The sequence below is a fragment of the Cydia splendana genome, chromosome 13, assembly GCF_910591565.1.
Source record: "Cydia splendana chromosome 13, ilCydSple1.2, whole genome shotgun sequence".
Lineage (NCBI taxonomy): Eukaryota > Metazoa > Arthropoda > Insecta > Lepidoptera > Tortricidae > Cydia > Cydia splendana.
In genome coordinates this window covers 9,771,352-9,793,207 of record NC_085972.1, presented here as the reverse complement: position 1 = coordinate 9,793,207, position 21,856 = coordinate 9,771,352, and the positions used below count along the sequence as shown (strand labels likewise).

At 32.2% G+C, this 21,856-nt stretch overlaps 1 protein-coding gene across 2 annotated transcripts; it reads right to left on the bottom strand.

Annotated features, from left to right (window-relative positions):
* Positions 1 to 9,345: 9,345 nt before the first annotated feature.
* Positions 9,346 to 21,582, bottom strand: LOC134796000 (UDP-glycosyltransferase UGT5-like). 2 transcript variants are annotated; one of them, XM_063767900.1, is made up of 5 exons: positions 20,828 to 21,582; positions 19,636 to 19,895; positions 18,813 to 19,408; positions 10,106 to 10,328; positions 9,346 to 9,972 (listed from the first exon to the last, which is right to left on the bottom strand). In XM_063767900.1, the coding sequence occupies exons 2-5, from the start codon at positions 19,880 to 19,882 to the stop codon at positions 9,476 to 9,478; spliced, it is 1,563 nt and encodes a 520-aa protein (XP_063623970.1). In that variant the 5' UTR covers positions 19,883 to 19,895; positions 20,828 to 21,582; the 3' UTR covers positions 9,346 to 9,475. The 2 variants fall into 2 exon arrangements, with proteins under 2 accessions (XP_063623970.1, XP_063623971.1); XM_063767901.1 differs by lacking the exon at positions 20,828 to 21,582 and having other exon boundaries at positions 19,636 to 20,139.
* Between the last annotated feature and the right edge of the window lie 274 nt (positions 21,583 to 21,856).

Here is a 21,856-nt window from a genome sequence, read left to right as displayed (position 1 = left end):
GTACATTTTGTATAAACAGATATTCAAATGCATGCAGATAATTTAAATAAAAGTATGAAAAAATACCTAAAGTCGCACCAAACAAAGTCTGCAGCGGATTTGATAGCCCACGCAGTGTAAGTGTTATGTATACGTCATAATTTCATAGAAGTTTGATGTTTAAAATGACACTTGCACTGCGTGGGCTATCAAAATCGCTGCAGACTTTTTATGGTCTGACTATATCTAAGTTCATTTGTATTTTTAAGTGATTTTTTTTCTGTAGATGTTTCCAAAGTTGTGTAAAAGTTACATCACCATGCTTAATTACATGACAGGTACCTTTTACACACGAAATTAAATCGTGTTTCAGCAATAATCAGATAAGAAAATATAGGTTGCGACCAGACTGAAACTTGAATCACAATGACATGAAATTGGACAACCCGATAGAAAGCTATCTAAATATAATCGCAACGAAACGATATAAATCAATACACTGCCCGAATCGAACTTTAGGATACGTCAATTAATAGATCTAGAAACGATAATATGGATTAGATGTGTCAGTGTCAAAAGTGGCGTTTTTGTTTAAATAAATGTCAAATTTGACACTGACATAATTATCTAATCGTTTCTAGATCTATTAATTGACGTATCCTAAAGTTCGAATTGGGCCGACAGTTTAGTCACGGTACCTATCTTATCTTTTTTAGTTAAGAAACCGAACGCCATAAAAACTGCAATATGCAGTGAAAATGCAGACTTCCTTTCACTTAATGCTGTTTATTAAACTTAAGGCTATTATGAGTGTTATTTTTATATCGCTAATTTCACAGCAAGCGTGCCACCACAATAAATTACATGAGGGGAAATGAGCTCAGCGCCCGGAAAGAGGAAAAAATGCTAATAAAATTGTACCTTGCCCGTTAATCTTAACCCTCGCCTCCACATCACCAGTTTTCTTCAGATTTCTAGTAGGAATTATTTTTCTTTAGTACTTTACTCACTTATTATTAGCGAGGGGTGTTAAAGTGGGGTTTTAGCGGCGGTTACAAAGAAAGTTTCTAACTAATAATGCCGTCACTTCCAAAACACAGTACATATTAGAAGATCTTAAAATATCATTAAGATTATTCTTCATACTTGTCTCATTAAGTTACATCGCATAAAATTATATTATTGTTATTAAAAAAAAAGATAGTTATATAGGTAATGTTTATCATAATATTTTAATTAACAACTTGCAAAGACTCCCATAATCTTCAAACACATGGTCACACATATTTTTTTTGTAATTACTGGGACACTAATACTTTAATTTTATTGCAAACATCTACATGGATATATCAATGGAACCACTAATCTTCACCGCATTCCCCCACAGAGTTTTTACCGGTTAAATATAAAACGGGAGCCATTCTGCGACTGTGAACTCACGTTGTCGCAAAAACAAAATGCTAGAACGCTAGAAGTTTCTAAATATAAACTGGTTCTCTTCGACTAAATACGGGACGGTTAAGACCAGCGCAGCCATAAGACTTAATCTCATTTGCAAAGTTAACTTTTTCAGTGAGCTTAGCATGGTTGATCCGTTTAACTATAGTTTCAAGAATTGTGACGATATAGATTCATTATATGAATTTTGTTTATTTTTGTTTGTACACTCAGTTTAAGGTAGGTAATAAACAATCGGTCGGAGTCAATCTACACCATGGTCTAATAAAACATGGTCTTCTATTCCCAGAGTGACACAGGCCTACGTCACAATAACATGGCCGCTATATATAGCGCTATCGCATATTATCATATAGCGCTGTCGCATGATGACGTAGGCTTGTGTCAGTTAGGTGACCTAGAAAAGACGGGAATAGAGTACCAGGCGGAGTATATTATTATACCATGATCTACACCAGCGTTACTGCTGCAGTATTCGGCGCGACATTGCTGTCGACGGCATTGCTGCCCCAAATACGCAGTAAGTTACTGCCAGTAACTTTGGGGTACTTAGTAGTCCGTAACTTTTAAACGAACCTCACAAATGCGATTTAAAACATCTCAAACGTTCTTTTTAAATTAAAATATATTTAAAAAAAGTCATCTCCTTTTCCGTCGATCAGGTGTTTAAAAAACTAAAGGTCTCTTCAATATAACGAAATATATCTTTTTTCATAATGGCTATCACTATCATTCAACGTGTCCTTTGAACTTGGCAGCTACACCTGATTCCATCCTGGCTATGCAGATATTCTTAAAAGCATCTGGACGTTTTGTGTTCTCGGTTGAACCAGTAACCTGTGACCTCAAAATCCATTGAAACTACGTAATCTGAGAGCGCACTTATTTCTGGTACTGCTAAGCCCAAAAACGGATAGCGATTGGATTGACAGCCCTGAAAAGCATTCCATCCATCCTCTCTCCGCCTGAAACTGTAAAATTCCGGTTTAATTAAATGGAAACAAGAGAATGGTGGGTCCATCTCATCACCGCTCCATTGGTTCGTTTTTATACGAAGCCCTCGCATATTCTGATGTATTAAAAAGACAATACAGTCGTTCGTGGATTTATGGCTGACTCTTCCGTTTTTCCCGAATCTATTACGGTGTCGGTACGAATTATTTGCAGGGAACAAAGATACATTGCGGCTGCAAGAGCGCATACGCATTTGATGTTTAATTTAGGAGTGACTATTTTATTTGTTTACCTTTAGCTATGGTGTAATATATTATAATTATGATTGCCAAAGTACATTTATAGACCTCGAAAGGTATGGATTATTAATCTATATTTTTATTACGTTGATGTCCTTTATGTACAATAATTTCAATGATGTACCCCCCATGTAAGTTTGTCGTGCCAAAATGTTATTTTAATTACAAACAGATAACTTACCTACTTCAAATTACTTGCCGTGTACTATTGATTAATTCCTGTTTATAAAAAAATCCCTACACCTCAAAATAACCGGATATATCCAGTTATTTAACCCCACTTACACCGGGTAATGCACATACACAGGGGTCGGCATCCCGTGGTTAATTAACCACTTGACACCCGCCGTACCTACCTGCAGCTAATTGACATCGGGACGTCGCTAACGGGAACTCCCGGCAATAGCTTCTTGCAAATAAAGAGTCCGTACATAATATTATGTATATTGAGTATAACTTTGATTATCTTTCTTAGCTCTATTAAACATTTTTGCTGATTAATAAACTGATAGATAATAAACAAAAATTACTACATAATTTCACTTAGCGGTTCGATAAGAAAGCGTAAAAAAAATATTAAAATGTGTCGGTGACGAATGAATGAATGAATTAAAAACAGGTTCAGTTTAGTTTTATTTAGGTCCTCACTGAAACCAACGCTATGGCGTGCCGTAGCAAATATGTTAAGTGGAGATCCTTTTTTAGCATCTATCTTGTGTTGTTGTCTATTTTATAGTTCTAATGTTGCACAAAATGTATTTTCATTCTATATTTCTTTTAAATAAATTAAATATAAAATTGCCGCAGAGGTAAAAGGAACCGAATTAATTTCACACGTTAAAAGCAACCTTCAACTACTGCATTTCGGTACCTTAAAAGTAGACCATTGAAGCAAAATCTGCATCTTACAAGCACTAATGAATTAAATTCAGCCCGTCCTACGTAACCTCATTTTCTTTCAAGAAGCTCGTTTTAACGTCAAAAGGCGCTTAGCTCATCAACATTTTATTTAATTGATATTACTGAATAAGCTGCTAAATTAGAAAAACTGTAAAAGACTACTACAGTAATCAGCTAAACAATAACAAAATAAAGAAATACTGTTTATAACATATAATTTATTGTCATTTAAATGTTTTAATTATTAGTTTTATTTAAAAAGAAGTTAACTTAAAAGTCAGTAACTGTAGAACTACATACCTAGTTACATGGATGCCTGGATGGTGGCTTATATATTCGTATATTTTATTTATTGATAGTCGGTATATTGCGGTAACGTAAAACTCGGCAAAAATAACGAATTAAACTTCACATGCGTTTCGCTAGAGACCGGACTATTAAATAAAATGGTCGGACCGTTTCGGACACCGGGTGTGCGACACCGGACATCGGGTGTCCGACACCGGACACCGGGTGTCCGAAAGGTCGCATGTTCGAATCTTGCTAGATGCGGTGATTTTTTCCCATGTTATATTCTTTAATTTAAATTTGTAATATCGCTCGCAGATGAATATGCTTGAAACTGAAATTTGTTTATTATTGAGTGCAAAAATACAGACAAAATTATAAATGGTTGGCACCAATTTATGACACATCTTTATTTACCCAATAAGAAAAACAATAATTAAACTATAAAAAATTAAGAATATAGTCAAAATGTAAATTTTAAGGCATGGGTCTCATAATTCATAATAATACATACATAAGTTGAATTTTGGCCCGAGGTTAACAAACTCTCGCGTACATTATATAAAATAATAATTATATATGGATGATTCAGGAGACGTGAGCAGGACTAACACTGCGCATTTCGTAAATTATAAGCAACTGCTTCGTATCAGTATTAGTGAGGTTAACGTTAATTTTCTAGTCGTGTTGAAAAAAAAAGTTATCAATTTATTTACGACATGCATGGTCACCCTAAAATTATAATACTAAACTAGGTACCCATATTATGTGTCAAATTGAATGTCATCACGGTCGTTACTTTTGAAAACTCGACGTATCTCACTCAAATTTGACAGTTTATTTTCTTCATAATCAAAATGCTGTCATTACGGTTAAAGAGGTTTTATGTTTATTAATTAGGTCATGTAGGGTGACCATGATTGTGGAGAATTAAATTTGCCCTCACTTAAAACTTAAAAAATAGGAAAAAGTGTGGTTGTTTCACCTAAATACGACAGTGATCGATCAATTATCAATTACTGAGTGTGCAGGACTGGAGTAGTCCTGCTCACGTCTCATGCATCATCCTGTATTACCCATGCATAGCCTCTAATATCAAAACAAGAACATTCGGTAACTTTTTACCTTTTGTCAATTTTTAATCTACATGTCTGAGTGTTGTAGTACAAATAAACAAAGAAGGCAACATCAGACTTTCGTATAAGAATTTGCGTTTCTCATTTTCTATTGCTTTGCATTCTAACCCTTGATTACGTTTGAAGAATGACAACAATGGAAGAGGGGAAAGTGGTATCCGAGTTCATTATTTTTTTCTCTTTTTGCATCCAATCATAATGCCTGCATTGCAGACGACTGGAATCTGGATTATGTCTGAAGTAAATATGAAAAAGGTTGATTTATCTGTAGCATAAATTAAAAGATTGCAAGTATTTAGTTAACACGCGCGATTAAAGTGAAACTTAAGGTGAATTGACCTTAGGCCTAGCGAACAGGTTCCTCTCTGTGTATCTAAACTTACACTTAAGTATAGTTCCACATTGAGGATCTGTTTATGTAGGGGTAGCTGTTAGGGGTCCGGGAATTTAAGAACAACTCACATGGTCCGTGAAACAACGATTTTCATCATAACCATAGTTTTATAATAATGTAGGTATAAGGCTTAACGAAAAATGTAGGTATTTAATAAGATAAAATAAAATGTACTTTATATTGCGAAAGTTTGTAGTAGTTCCCTTTTGGTTTATTAAGTTTATCATAGATCATTCTTTTTTTTACTTTCTGATATAAAATATTTGATCGACAATTATTATTCATATTGAAATGAACATTAATGAGCATGATCAAAGTTTAAAACCGTTTTAAAATTAACCAATTTTAATATTAAATAAAGAGAATATCTTTTTATCAATCTGAAATTAATTTTGCACAAACTGTACCTACTGAAATATTTTAGCAAATCATTAGCGAATGAGAAATGTAAAAAGTTAATAAGGGATATTACGGGCTAGTCCGGTCGAGAGTTTTTGAAAGCTTAGCTGCGAGCGATTGATTTATCAAAGTATTTAGTAAAAAAAAAAAAAAAAAAAAATCAAAAAAATCAAAAATTATTTATTCAATCAAGAGTAAATTACAGATAACATTATAGTATTTAGTACCTCTTTTTAAGTAAATTATTACCTGTGTTAAGAGGTACTGCTCTTCTCTTATTTTAACAATAACTCTTAATTATATTACAATAATATCTAATGAAATACAAACTAACATAACGTATTCTCTTGAAATAATATATAAAACATGAGTTCGGTATCTATGATCTATGTATGATGTATGTTCTTTCCTTTTCGTATTTATGTGCATTGGATGTATGTATATAAGTAAATTTATTCAATTTCAGCAATGTTTAGTAATATGTTTTCTATATTATGGTATGTTTTCGACTTAATCCAGTCCATTATATATTTTTTGCATTCATAATAAGGTAAATGGTAAATGTTTATTTGTTTATTGATGAAGTTATACAATTTAGTCGATCTAGTGGTGTATTGTCTACTCGCAAAGGTAGTGTTAATAGACGTGGTTGGTAAAATTTTATCTTTTCTTCTTCTATTTTGTACAATGGATTTAAAATGCAAAGATTTGTGCCGTCTTAAAGTGGTAAAAAGAATGTATAGTTTTCTAACAGATAAAACGTCGGATAGCTTATACAGGTCTATGGTAGGGTATCTAAAAGGCTTGAAATGAATTACTTTTAATAGAGATCTTTGAGCTCTTTCAAGTTCTAGAAATTTCATTTTTGTGGCGCCTCCCCAAACTGGTATACAATAAGTAAGGATAGATTGAGCTAGGGTTAAATATATCTGCTTCAGTAGGTTTTTGGAGGCTATGTGTCTCAGGTTTTTAAAGATCCAAATTAGTTTTCTGGTACGGGTTTTTTAGTATTTTGTCAAAGTATACATATCTCAACCTACGTATACTGTGTCTTAACTACACCCCGTTTCTTTAGCATTAGAAAAGACTAAACGATCTTGACGTATCTTTTTATAGAAAAACGCTTTTAAAAAAATAGTAACTATTACTTATGAAACCAAAAGAATGTAAATTAAAAATAAGCTATATAATTATTACATATTTTGCTGTGACTTATTTTTCAAAAGTGTTTTTCAATAAAGAGACACCTCGAAATCGTGTAGTTTTATTCAAATGCTTAAATAAAACGAGGCAATAATATGAGTAATACGACTAATCAGAAAAAAACCTTAACTTTACGTAAATATGGTTTTAGTATGCGCATTCATATAAAATGACATGACTGTTACTGTAAATTAACTATAAACTTATTAATTAATATAGTGGACCGCAACCCGCATTTGCGTTAATACTGTATTAACTTCTAACTTAAAGTTTAATCTGTTCAAACCCAATTGTTCAATTGTTCACTATTAAGGTAGATTAGTACTTATTTATCGAACGTCATAATACTTTATATTGTTTCACCAAACACTGTTACATATACGAGTATCATCACTTATTTCCAGTAACATTTTAATGCACCTTCAATATTTACCGCAAACAATTTTACTTGAATACCTATTCAACAGCTTCAATTCTCTCAGGGTACTTAGCAAAATGAAATGTAAACTGACCTACGACTGCCTTTTGCGGGAACCGTTTCCTCAGCACGACATTCTTCGGTACATTCTGTATAGCAGCGTCCTCCCATTTCATTAAGACTGTTTGCTTTAATTCCGGAACCACTTTCCAGAAGGCATCCAACTTATCCTTATCGAGTTCACGTAATTGAATGTTGGAGCCGAAACTTAAGAATACAACGCCTTGCTTAGCGAGTCTAGAACCGTTTGTGAATTCCGGAATGAAAAGACCTTTGAGTACACTTAGCTCTTTGGATTTTAAGTTATTTAAATAGGTAGTGTTCTTTATTTTGATGAAAGAGTAAAACAAGAAAAACACTTAACATGATCATTATTGTGGAAATTATAAACTGAATCAACCACTTTATGTTGGTATTACTTATAACTTCCACAAAAATGCGTGTTTGGTTAAATTAATAAACATGGGGCAAAGGGACCAATACAAAGAGTTACAAAAATAATTAGTCCACAATATCATTTTTGTTCATGATGATTGTCATTTTTTGTTACTTTAATTTTGCATTTCATTTGAAAATAAGTACCTAGTTAACGAGAAAGCATTGTACCTACCTACACTTAATTGTACCTACTAACTATTCAAACACACTCGTGGCTCTTTACAACATCGCCTCCAGCTTGCATCCAGAATGCTGATTGATGGTCCAACTGACATTAGAATAGATGTTAGGTGGATGTTACTGATAAAACACCATATATCGCTTGCACTCCAATTAACCTAATGTCCTTCAAACTCTGTTAAAGTTATCAATCTTTATTGCTGCCAAATAAATGTGTAGGTATTATAATGAAAGTTAAAAGATAATACTTATCCATTTTTGTGACCTTACAACCTGTACGTGTATGCCTACGTACCTGTTCAAATAATATAAGTATCCATGCTATGTATTTACATTTATATTAAATATTGTGTTTTTAGTAACTTACTAAAAATCCAGCATTTACGTAACAAACTAAAAAAATGATAAATAAAATAGAATAACGTTGGTTATCTCTGTTATTACTTTAGTTGAAAGTCATGATGATGATTACATATTGACAACAAGATTTATGAATACCTAAGATATATTTATAATAAAACCCCCTTATCATGTAAAATAGCACTACAATATCAAAAAAACCGGCCAAGTGCGAGTCGGACTCGCACACGAAGGGTTCCGTACCATTATCTATAAAACAGGTCACCCATCCAAGTACTGACCCCGCCCGACGTTGCATAACTTCGGTCAAAAATCACGTTTGTTGTATGGGAGCCCCACTTAAATCTTTATTTTATTCTGTTTTTAGTTTTAGTCTGTTATAGCGGCAACAGAAATACATCATCTGTGAAAATTTCAGCTGTCTAGCTCTCACAGATCACGAGATACAGCCTGGTGACAGACGGACGGACGGACGGACGGACGGACAGCGGAGTCTTAGTAATAGGGTCCCGTTTTACCCTTTGGGTACGGAACCCTAAAAAAACAACGTCCTCTTTTCATAGCTCTTGGTTGTTAATCGTATATAAAAAAATCCTAATAAGCTTATCAAAAGTAAATAAATACGTCTGAATTCTGATAGACAATGTTAGTAATTTAGAGAGTTTTCATAAATTCTGCACCGTTGTGCCTAATGACATATTCGTTGTAATTTATGTTGATAGCTATTTACAAGTATTTTTACGAAGCATGCCAAACAAAAATAGAAGAAATTTCATTAGAATTCTTGCATTGACAATAATAGGATTCGGTAACTTCTTTAAAAGCCTGATGACTATCAATAAGCTTATATAGAAATAACAAATGTGTATTTTGATATTGTTATTATTAATTTATAATAATACAAAATGCAACAAATATGAAAACGGGTCATTTAGCATCTAAGCCTTCTCACAAAGTGTCTCTCGTTCATTGCCGTCGAGTGTAAAATACAGTTTCTTTACAACTTCAGCTAATTTTTCTTTTTCTTCGTGATTTTTTGGCGTTTTAAAACATTTTTAATAATATGCATTATTTTCAATATTGTATATAAAATAATTACTAATATGCTAATCATAAACAAATATACATCAAGATTCTGGTATGCGATGTAACTCATTACAGGTGGTTTAATAAAGTCTGCACCTTTGTGCCTAATCACATATTCGGTCCACCACACTGCTGTGTCAAGTGGCTTCATCGGTCTATCTTTAAACCTCGAAGCAATTTTTTTGGCATTTTCCATATAAGTTTTATCATTTAGCAATTTATTGATCTTCTCTCGTAAAATATCTTCGTTTATTTCTTTATAATAAAGAATGTCCCCGTGACCTTTTTGAATTGTGTCAATAATATTTAGATACTGATCTCCAAAAACTGGTACCCCCAGTATGGGCACTCCGGCTGCTATCGTCTCTTGAAGTCCTAGCAGACCTCCGTGACCGATGAATAATTTCACATTAGGGTGAGCTGTAAAAAGTATAAGAAAGTTTAAGTATAATACTAATAGCAAAATTAATCCGTTTAAAAACTTTTAAAGGAATTAAAACCTAAGTGCTCAAGTTTATAAACTTTTATTGAGTCAAAAATATTGTCAACATACCTACTACTGCTTTTTGTGGAAACCATTTCCTTAAAATTATATTTTTAGGTATATTTTGAATGGGTTCTTTTTCCCATTTCATTAAAACTGTTTGTTTTAATTCTCCAAATACTTTTATGAACGCTTGCAGCTTGTCTATGTCCATTTCACTTGTTTGAACGTTAGAGCCAAAACTTAAAAATACAACACCAGTTTTTGCATTATCCAAAATATTTTGAAGATCCTGTAATGACAAATAGAAATGAGTCTTTAATTACATTTTGTATCAATATTTTTCAGTTAAAATTTTTACATGCGTGGCGGGTTTATGCGTAGTATTTTTAAATCAAATAAGTATTGTGAGGTGAATTTATAGCTCGCACCGAGTAATTTTTACTCTGGAACCAACCTCGAAATCAAAAACAAATTCGGTTCTCTCATGAAAAACATCGACATCTCATCAGCCTAAATGAACGTATGTCATGATTTATTTATATTTACATTAAAGATAGCGTTGAATAATAATTTTAATGTGGCAACATTATTGCGTTACCCCGATTAATACAGGGGTGGTTGGGAAAATAACATAATACGACTGGCAACACGGTAGGTAGTGGGGACACGGAGCTAGTTGGACAGGCTCGGGCAGTTCGTTCACTTGAGTCGAGGCGGTCAAAGAGGACACATCGTGAAGGATTGGTCAGATCAGAGTAACTGCAAGTACCTTCATTGTTGTATTATTAATAGTAAAGTAACTATACTAGTAGAACCATCACAAATCAGAAGTGTTAACGTACCACTAACCCACAATGGGATTTTAAGGTTTGTATTGAATCCTACGTTTTATGAAACGTAAGTTATAGAATTAAAAAGTATTTTATTTCATGAGTTTGGGACGATTACATGTTTCAGATATTAAGTTTTTGGTGAATGCTTGTAAGTACATAACTACCTGCATATTTATAAGAAATTTTCAAAAAGAATGCATGATGAAGTTGCAGGTAGCTTTAAAACTCCCGAGTAGGTAAATAATAGTCATTAAAAGTATCTCGTATTGCTTCTTCGTTAGCAACTGAATTTTAATTAATTTGTATTTTTGCTATTTTTAGTAAGAAAATGAAGGGTTAAGGACTATAGAGGTAACGTTATGTGATGGACCCCATAGTCCCATAGTCCATCGGGTATCAGTATCAGTACCTATATAGTGTGTTTTAAAAAGCGTTTTGTCGGTTATTAGATGATGCAGAAAGAAAGGTTCATGTGGATCTTCAAACGTTTAACTTGTTGTGATCAAGACAAGTTGTGATTATAAGAATTAGATATTAACTTACGAGTAGGTGACTACAGCGTAATGATAATACCTTAAAATGATGTATGAGCTTGTAAATTCCATTAAAGTTGCAAGCGCTTAAAGTAAGCTGCGGTGCTATGCCGGCTAACATGAGGCCGCCGCATTTTTGTGTAGTATGGTAAAAAAAAAAACCGCTTTAGAGATGAATTGATATTTAAAGGTTGTGACCATGAGTTTATGGTAGGTAAATAAGTAAACGCTATATTTGATGACACTATAAGACCGATTTTTTTTAGAGAACCGGTAAGATTGATTTTTGTTTGACGTGAGCGTACGTCGAGGTAGTTGAGAATTGGATGAAATTAATGTTTTTTTTGACGTGAGTGTACGTCATTGAAATTGAGAATTATTTAATGCGAACATGCGATTGATACATTTCAAAGTGTCGTATGACTAGTAGTTTCTAAGGACCTGATCTGAATATGCGAGTTCGCGACAACGCGACGGATCTTTGTTTAGTCCCGAGAATGCGACCAATATTTTCTTTGAATTGTTCATGTCTAATCTAATACATATATCCTAACGCGATTGAACTTATAGTGGTCTTGTCGGGAATAAAAGAAAACGTACAAATAGCTAAAAAGTAACACAGCGTTATAATCCAAGTTAGAAATTAATTTTGATCTCTGTTGAGCTCTATAATACAAACTATTAGGTATGTAGATTTTTTAAATAGATGGTAAAATAGAAAGAGAGATAAGTTATATGTATACCTATAGAGCAGATATTGTGTGATTCTGAGTATTGTCCGAATGAGCTGCGTGTTAAAATAAATGTTTTTTTTTTCTCATAACAATGTTTTGTCATAATTTGAGTATTTGTTTTAACTTCGACTCGAAATAATTATATTATTTATTTGAATTTTAGTTCTTGAGCCAGTTGAAGAACGTAATGAACATGAATGCGTTTAATATTTAAAAATTGATTAAGTCCTCTTGCGTTTGATAATAGGTATACCTAGCGACCGTAAAACTATGACCTGCTGACGTCTGAAGCTTAAATTAACTTCCATAGCACGACAGATTTTCATACATTATCGAGAAGTATTTCGTATTTGTTACTATTCAGTGTAAAATTGTAAGCAATTTACACCGTCGTAAGTCGTAAGTAATGATGTAGTAGTAAGTTCGCAAAGTGACAGAATTTTAAATCAGATTAGTAGTTTTTTTTTTCCTTCTGAGTAAAGAGATATCTCCATGAGCAAAGAGAGAAAGGTTGACTACCTTTAAGCAGGTAATTGAAAATAGTACACTTAGGTACATACTAAAGGTAAACAGAAACCGGGTAATCAGTGGAGTCAAATTATTCTAAAAGTGGCTACAGAGAAATATTGTGAAATATAAACTTTTTGTTTTATTATGATCGACAATTATAACAGAAATTAATTGTCATTTGACGGGATAAAGATACTCGATAGACCAGAGCAGTTTAAGATTAAGAGGTGATCAAAATACATTATTATATTATAATAGAAATATTTTATTGACAAGTTACAGACTGAACTTTTGATAAGTTACTCAATTTGGGCATGCAATATTACAGTTATTTGTTATTATAATTTATCAGCTACATTTACGATACTAATTTTACGATACTCGTAGTTTATGTTAATAAAAGTCATACAGTTGAAAGAGGATTAGCATAAAAATATAAGTAAAGACAGATACTTATTTCAAGTAAGCTAGTGCACAATAATGTGAACAAGCAGTTTGTTTACATAATATGAAGTTTTAATAACATGTATATTAGGATATATTAAGAGTTTGGACTTGACAGTATGTCGATTAATTGAGATAAATAAAATATCAGATACATAATGTGAGCGTGCATTATGGTGAATTTACATGAGCGTGTGTAAATTAGATAATGAGAGCTTTTCATAATGTGAGCGTGCATTATGGTGAATTTACATGAGCGTGTGTAAATTAGATGATGAGAATTTTTCATAATGTGAGCGTGCATTATGGTGAATTTACATGAGCGTATGTAAATAAGATGATGATAGTACTTCATAATGTGAGCGTGCATTATGGTGAATTTACATGAGCGTATGTAAATTAGATGATAATAGTACTTCATAATGTGAGCGTGCATTATGGTGAATTTACATGAGCGTATGTAAATTAGATGATAATAGTACTTCATAATGTGAGCGTGCATTATGGTGAATTTACATGAGCGTATGTAAATTAGATGATAATAGTACTTCATAATGTGAGCGTGCATTATGGTGAATTTACATGAGCGTATGTAAATTAGATGATAATAGTACTTCATAATGTGAGCGTGCATTATGGTGAATTTACATGAGCGTATGTAAATTAGATGATAATAGTACTTCATAATGTGAGCGTGCATTATGGTGAATTTACATGAGCGTATGTAAATTAGATAATAATAGTACTTCATAATGTGAGCGTGCATTATGGTGAATTTACATGAGCGTATGTAAAATTGATGATGATTGTACTTTATAATGTGAGTGTACATTATGGTAAATTTACATGAGTATATGTAAATAAGATGATGACAGTTCATCATAATGTAAGCGTACATTATGGTAAATTTACATGAGCATATGTACATTAGAAGATGATAGTTCGTCATGACATTCAGAGTGCGTTACCTATAGTAAATTTACATAAGTGTATGTAAGAGATGTTAATGAGATAATTTAAATGGGTTAAATGACACTATTATGTACGTGATAATGCATTTGATATATTATACTTACACGAGCGTGTGTAAATTTAAATGCGTTGATTCTAAATTACTTAACTAGTATTTAATGACAATATAGAACTTTGAAAGAATTTATGATAATTGTAAGTACATGAGTTTGAGTAAAATTACTATCCGATATGATATACTAAGTATGATTCGAAGCTATGTAGATACATGATGTAGGTAAGTATAATAACAATGTGAGAGAGCATTGTGGTAGCTTAACATAAATGAAGATAACTTAAGAGAAGTTAACCCAAGGTTTTGTATGACAAAAATAAATAATATATTTATTTACATGAGAGCGAGTAATGGGAGTTTGTTTTATACAACTCTATACAATTATTGTATTTTGTCAGTGCAAGATGAGAGCTTTGTTTGTTTGTTGTGTTAGTTTGCGAAAGAAATACTTAGAAATTTATAACGAATTTATTTGTTATGAAGGTCATAAGAATTACATGATTTCGGAGATATTTGGTGTTCAGAGGTTGAGGAGTTAGAAAAAATAGGAATTCTTACTCGAAGTCATTGAAAGTAGACAAAAACAATAGAGAAGAATATTGGATATTTTATAAGACACAGTTGTTTCATTATTACTATCTAGAGGAAGACTAAACGAAATTTAGGAATAGAAAGACACATTCGAGTAAAAAGAACTATGCGGTCTGTGTTCTATCAAATACTTAAAAGAGATATCTTTCACAATTCACTGATTCAAGTTACTTGATGATCACGAGTTTATTAAAGGAAATGAAAGCTAAACCTAACTATTAGGTTAAATATTATTTTGGATGGATAGTTTACATAGCGCTTTATAGATGTGAAAATAAGCTGTTCAATTTAATCCATTTAGTACAACAGAGTTGACTATATACGCAGTCATGATATGAAAGTTAAATGTATGAAAGTTGTAGCTTCTTTTTATTTTACTATTGAAGTTGACTACTACTAAGTTGAATTTGACAGTATTTCAAATAATTAAATGAAATTGTGATAACAGGTTGATATATATCCCATATTGACTGGATCTTTTAGTTTTTATTGAGTGAATACCTACTTTGAAGTCGCAACCTTTTGTGACAGTGGGTTTGTGAAATGATTAAACTTTTCTTAATCTAGATGTTGTGTTATTGATGATCAGTTTTCGAAGAAATTCCTTGTTATAGGCGAAATTATAACTAATTGTTAATTGTTGTATTATTGTTAATTATGTTCATGTTCCGATGGATTATAAATTATTTGATACTTCATTATCAGGATATTGAAGAGTTTTAAGCACACCAAATTCTGGCTATCATGAGTTTGCAATGAGCACATTCATTATTTTATTAAAAAGGTGACAAATATAGACGTGCATTAATTAAAAGAACAGAGGTAGTTATCATGGACTAAACAAGATATTCCGTGAAATAAAACAGATGAATGCAACGTAAAGTGATTGAGTGCTAACCAACGGGATAGTACCTAGGTACATCTACTTATGTCGATACCATAAAACGCCTAATGTATGAAATATGTTTACTGTACGACTTAAACATAGAACACGAATATATAGTGCAGAGTACACTTTATAGACAGTACAAAGGCATCTCTGGTAATAAACTTTTGAGTAGCCGAGAATGGAAAGTGAACAACAGATCGAACGTACGGTAAACGATTTGCTGTATTCATGGGATTGTGATAAATGCTAGCAAGTGAAAAAAGTAAGCACTTGAGTGTATATGGTGGCCAATGCCCTAAATACCTATAGATTACGTAGACTGTAGAGGAATAGGGGAGAGAAGGGAGTAATAATTCAGACAGAATTGAGTTAAACGCGAAAGTACTTGGTTATAAGACTTCGCAGGTTGAAAGTATATGAAAGTAAATATGATTCAGATATCCTAAAAGCGTTTAAGTTTCCTACGTAGTTTTTGAAATTTAAGTAATTTATTTTATGTAATTGGTATATTATAATAATCGAAATGTGGAAGTAGTAAAATACTGCAATTATGGACCAGTATAATTCAGTAAAAAGCGCATTAATAAAAATAAATAATTGTACAGGCCTAGATAACTATCTATGTAACGTATGTACAGAGTAAAGTAAAATAATAAATAAATTATTCATAATAAGCTTTGTTAAGTTAGTTAGTTACTTTAGTTAATATTTACATGACGATCATCACCATTGCGCTCAAATACTAGATAAAGGTTTGACAGAATTTGATATGAATAGTGATTGTCTTTTTAGAAAAGATATTATGGTTTGCAAGCTATTCAAATTTATATTTTTAGAAAAGTAACAAAAGTTAATGGATTTGAAAAATAAAAGCTGGCAAAGGTTTATGGCTCGAGAATCTTAATAAAAATGTGGACTTAGAGCAATGAACCCAGTCCGTTCCCAGTCAGTCCGTCTCCTCGTCTCGCTATGTCATAGAAATAATACCTAGTTTTAGGGAAAGATTATAAAAAAAAATGATTTCATTGGACTTGATAATTAAGACTTGATTTGATTAAGCAGTTTCAATCATTGCTGCAATTAAATAAAGTTAAGACTTTAGTGATGGCACTCGATATCTTACATTGACGTAAGGGCGTATCTAGCAGTGATTTAACTATGTATTTTAAAAGTTCATTACTAATTCAGGCATATTATGTTTGGCGAATATTAAATAAATTATAATTTTAACAGATTATTGAAATTATTTGAAAAGAATAATAAGCCATTACTTTCGTGAGAATTAGTAGGTACCCATTGACATCCTTTGAAGTTATAAGACATAACATTTTGTATGTTATTATCTTAATACGGGCCTAAATAGTGACATTACTTTAAAGAAATTACATTTTTAGTGATAGTGTAGGGATGAAGGAATGACGGCAGGTAATGAATTTAGTTTAAACATCTTGCTTCAATATTGGAGTTATTACAAGGTACACATTGAAATAACATTACTATATTGACAGTGAATTGATGGAAATGATGGAATCAGAAATGACAGATAGAATGACGGAAGATAAAGAAGTTATTAAACTAGTTTAGTTTTGAAGTAATGACAATAACAAAATAATTGGATTATACTGATAGTGAGTGGAGTACATAAGGCAACTTTAGTATCACTACATGTAGAGAGTTGTATATTGAATGATAATCAGCGAAAGCGATGTTATTCAAAGTGGCATTTGATTGATTACAAAATATCGTTTTTTTTTTTCTTTACCTGAGAAAGAAATTTTCGTGTGATTATTGTAGTGCAAATACCAATCATGAGATAAGAAGCAAAGTATTGTTAGCTATTAAAGATGAATTAGAATTAGAATAGGATTGTTACTGGCAAGTTGTGATCATATTTTTTTTTCATTATAAATTACGGATCCAGAGACATACATGGTAGATGTGTAAATTTGAAACTGAACGTAATAGTTTTGAGCTGAACACAAAACTGGTGGTCTTGAAAATTGTAACGTAGACGTCTAACTTTAGTGGTGAATATTATCTTCTAGCTGTAACGATTAATACATGAATGTAGTAAAAGGAAGTCTACATTAATTCAATATACCTAATATAATATTGGGTCAAACAAGAAGTGAATATTAAAATATGTAGTACAGGAAAACGTAGTAGTCGAACAATTATAGAGAATAATAAAAAAGAAGAGAGTACTGAATTAAATAAAAGACACGTATGCTTTAACGGACATAAGTAATGTTAAATTTATGAGAAAACGAAACAAAGTATGCATAATAAAAACTGAGCTTTGTTATTTATATATATTTTATAGTCATTATACGAAAATTAACAACAGGTATTATGATATTTCATTGTCTAGTAGGTATAGATTGAATGTTACGTACACAAAAAAAAACGAGTGTTACAACCTAAGTGAAAATTTTGGACTCACAGTATATAATAGTAATGAAAAACAGATATGGCAATTAATTAGTTATATGAATAAAGATAAACAGAACAGAAGACCGAATGTCATGATATTCATTTCAAGTGGATATACATCATAATTTTATTTAAAAAATTTGGTGATCAGGTAAATATATAAATTGTGATAAGTTACGTTTTAAACTTTGAAATAGAAACTGTTTTAATTTTTAATGATTGGCGGAACATATAAAACGGATCTAACTTTTGGTGATAAGGTTCGTGCGCCGGAGTCATGCACGAAGTTGGATGGCCGAATGTCATGATTTATTTATATTTACATTAAAGATAGCGTTGAATAATAATTTTAATGTGGCAACATTATTGCGTTACCCCGATTAATACAGGGGTGGTTGGGAAAATAACATAATACGACTGGCAACACGGTAGGTAGTGGGGACACGGAGCTAGTTGGACAGGCTCGGGCAGTTCGTTCACTTGAGTCGAGGCGGTCAAAGAGGACACATCGTGAAGGATTGGTCAGATCAGAGTAACTGCAAGTACCTTCATTGTTGTATTATTAATAGTAAAGTAACTATACTAGTAGAACCATCACACGTAATAGGCAATTCTTTTCCCGATTTTTGGGTTGGTCCCCCAGTACAAGTTTATCACTACGCCAAATAAGGCTTAAAGGGAAAACATGTAAATGATAAAGTGAATTAAATTTTAGATGTTAGCTACTTAAATAAGGTACAGGTGATTATTATTATAGGATTAGTAATCTATATACTTACCGATGGTATCGTATCATTTGTTTCTTTAATATGCAATCCACCAACTTCTATAATATTTGGCAAATACGCAGCTGCGTTATCAATACTGAAATGAGAATTAAAAAGTAGAATGGCTGCGTTTGCGGCTATATCCTCCAGTTTGGGGACAGGCTCTGGTAGATCTTTAAAATATTGTAGGGTAGATTCTTGTAGTCGAGGGAAATACCAAAATTTGAGCATGATTAGATCAAACGTACACAGATACAAATTGTACAATCTACCAATGAAACTGAGTGGTTCTTTAGCTCTTCCATATTCATGAAACAAAGTTGAAAGCTGAAGAGGATTGCCCATATAGAAATTTCCTTTAAACGAGTTCCCAACGGTCGTCACCAACACTAAAGGAGCTTGGTATTTGTGAGCGAACATGTAAAGTCCTTCATTGAAGCATAGTTCCGTAATAACGACATCTATTTTGTGGTCTTGTTTCAAAAACTCTTGCACTTCTTTGGACTCGAACACTAGGTCGTTCATCAGAAATGCAGATTTGTACATAAAATTTTGGAATGACTCAAATGTTTCATCCATCATGTCGAATACTCGTGGCGGTACATCAACTGAAATCAATTATCAGATTTATTATTTGTACCTACCTATCAAATACATATGGAACGTGCATTAGCGGTAGGTTTTGCTAGTTATGAATTGCAATCATTATCAAATATTAATTAATGTTTTGGACATATTTAGAAATCTTTGTTATTTAATCTGATGAATGTATATATTTATAAGTACAGAATAGAACCGACACCACATATGTATAGAGCTGTGACCAGAAACTTACATAATATAGTCCATATAGATTCATTTTTTACCATTAGCTGGTGATACGTGGGTGGATGTTCATCTTCTTTATAGGGAGTGATAGCGTACACATCATGTCCCCTTCTCGCAAGTTCTATCGCTAAGTTCTTCATGCCAATATAGTGAGATTTGGCTGGGAATGGCATTAAATATAGAACTTTTGCTGATTCACAGCAGATCAATAAATTCGCAATTATAAGCAGAATTCCTAAATATAAGGTCTTCATCTTGAACAGTTCACTGAAAAAAGTAATTATAATTAGAATGCTTGAATTTTTAACAGTCAAATTTTATTACTTACTTAATTATTTATGTACATAATTGAATGTAAGGTCCATGCGACCAAATCCGTCTGTGGGAATCTCCGTACACGAAGACTTTTTCAAATAAGAGTACAATATTTTTAACTTCATTGATGAAACAGCTATTGCCTTAATTCGGCAGATTCAACTGTAGTCGAAAAAAAAAGAAAAATATGAGCGTGGTTACAATTTCCCGCATATTTGGCCGTATAGACTCGACGAGGAATAAATTTAATTATTTTTAAAGATGTTGTTGCTTTACAACCAACATTTTGTTAGGATTTGGTAGCATATATTTGAAATATAATTAGATATATACTTATTATGTTTTATTGTAAACAATATAAAATATTCTAAATTAACAAGTACTTAAGTACATGGTGTAATTTCAATAAAATGGCAAATCCATCCCGACTCAGACAGACCAGTTAAAATGACATTATTTATAATTATCTTCTTTTCTTCGTTCCATTACAATTCTAAGTAATACCTACCATGCTATTTCTACTGACAGTGACTTATTTAAAAATAGATAAGTATACTTATCAATAAACCATTTATTATTTTGCCACAATACACACGTAAACAGAAAAATAAACAAGCGTAATACAAAAAATGCATTAATATTGTTTTTCAAAGTAAGTTGATGAAGATGATAACGTTAACAAATCATTTGCTGCGGTGGCACAATTTATATTTAAATTATAGGCTAAATCAATTGGTTCTAAATTTTAGATGAATTTGCGTATTTCTTTTTGGAAAAATTTAAAAATCCCTATAGGTAGCATTCCAATATTTTCGAAAATACTATGTAGATACCTACTAGTTCCGCAAAGAAAAGCCTGATTCAATAAATTATTTAATACTTACAGTTAATATTATGCCAATTTAAATCACATAATATTTTGGGAATGTTTATTATTTTATTTTATCACAGAAGCGTTTTACGTGACTTGCGTCACTATGAGTTGTAGGTATACTAACAGTTTATAATAAAGGCTATCACATATATGAGAAATAGGTATTTTTCCGCCTTGCTTTATTAATCAGGCGTCAAACGAATGCGTTATTATTAATAATAATTAAGTATATCAATCAATCAATCAATCGTTTATTGATAACTTGCGTTACACATCATTTAACATTTTCTGGATAGCACACTTTATATTCCAAAAAGATTATACATAATCAAAATATATAATAAAAGAAAGTGTACAATGTGCGTGCCGCTAAAACTCAGAAATGAGTCCCGATACGATCAAGGAGGCTATATGGGGTGGTAGCCCTCTATCTGCCGTCCATGAAGAAGTTTTCCGTTTTTACCTGAAGGGTGTGCTTTTGAAAGTTTCGCCCTCTGAGACCAAGAAGCAGTTGTTTTTGTTTTTGAATTTTGAACCTTAACTTAATAAAAGAAAGTTCATAATAGATTGTGAAATATATACCTACAAAAATGTGTACCTGGTGAGGTGTCTCGGGTCTCGGAGGCTAGATATTTCTAGAACAGTCCAGAACATTCGAGAGTATTCGAGAGCATTCCACAGCATATTAGAACATTCTGGAATGTTGGCGAATATTCGAGAACATTCTAGATTATTGTGAACATTCCAGAACACTTTCGAATGTTGTGAAATATTCTGGAACATTCGAAGCCGTCTCGGGTCTTGGAGGCTAGACATTTCTAGAACAGTCCAGACCATTCGAGAGTATTCGAGATAGTTCCACAGCGTTTCAAAACATTTTGGAATGTTATCGACTATTCGAGAACATTCTAGATCATTGTGGAACATTCCAGAACATTCGAGAGTATTTCAGAACATTCTGGAATGTTGTCGAATATTCGAGAACATCCAGATCATTGTGGAATATTCCAGAACACTTTCGAATGTTGTGGAATATGCT

Bases quoted from the DNA above. Each gene is read 5' to 3' on its own strand.
- LOC134796000 (XM_063767900.1), bottom strand. From the start codon at position 19,882: ATGAAGACCTTATATTTAGGAATTCTGCTTATAATTGCGAATTTATTG. The intron at 10,329-18,812 runs GTAAGTATATAG...TTGTCATTACAG, and splicing joins CAAATGATACGATACCATCG to GATCTTCAAAATATTTTGGA. The intron at 9,973-10,105 runs GTATGTTGACAA...TACTTTTTACAG, and splicing joins TCCACAAAAAGCAGTAGTAG to CTCACCCTAATGTGAAATTA.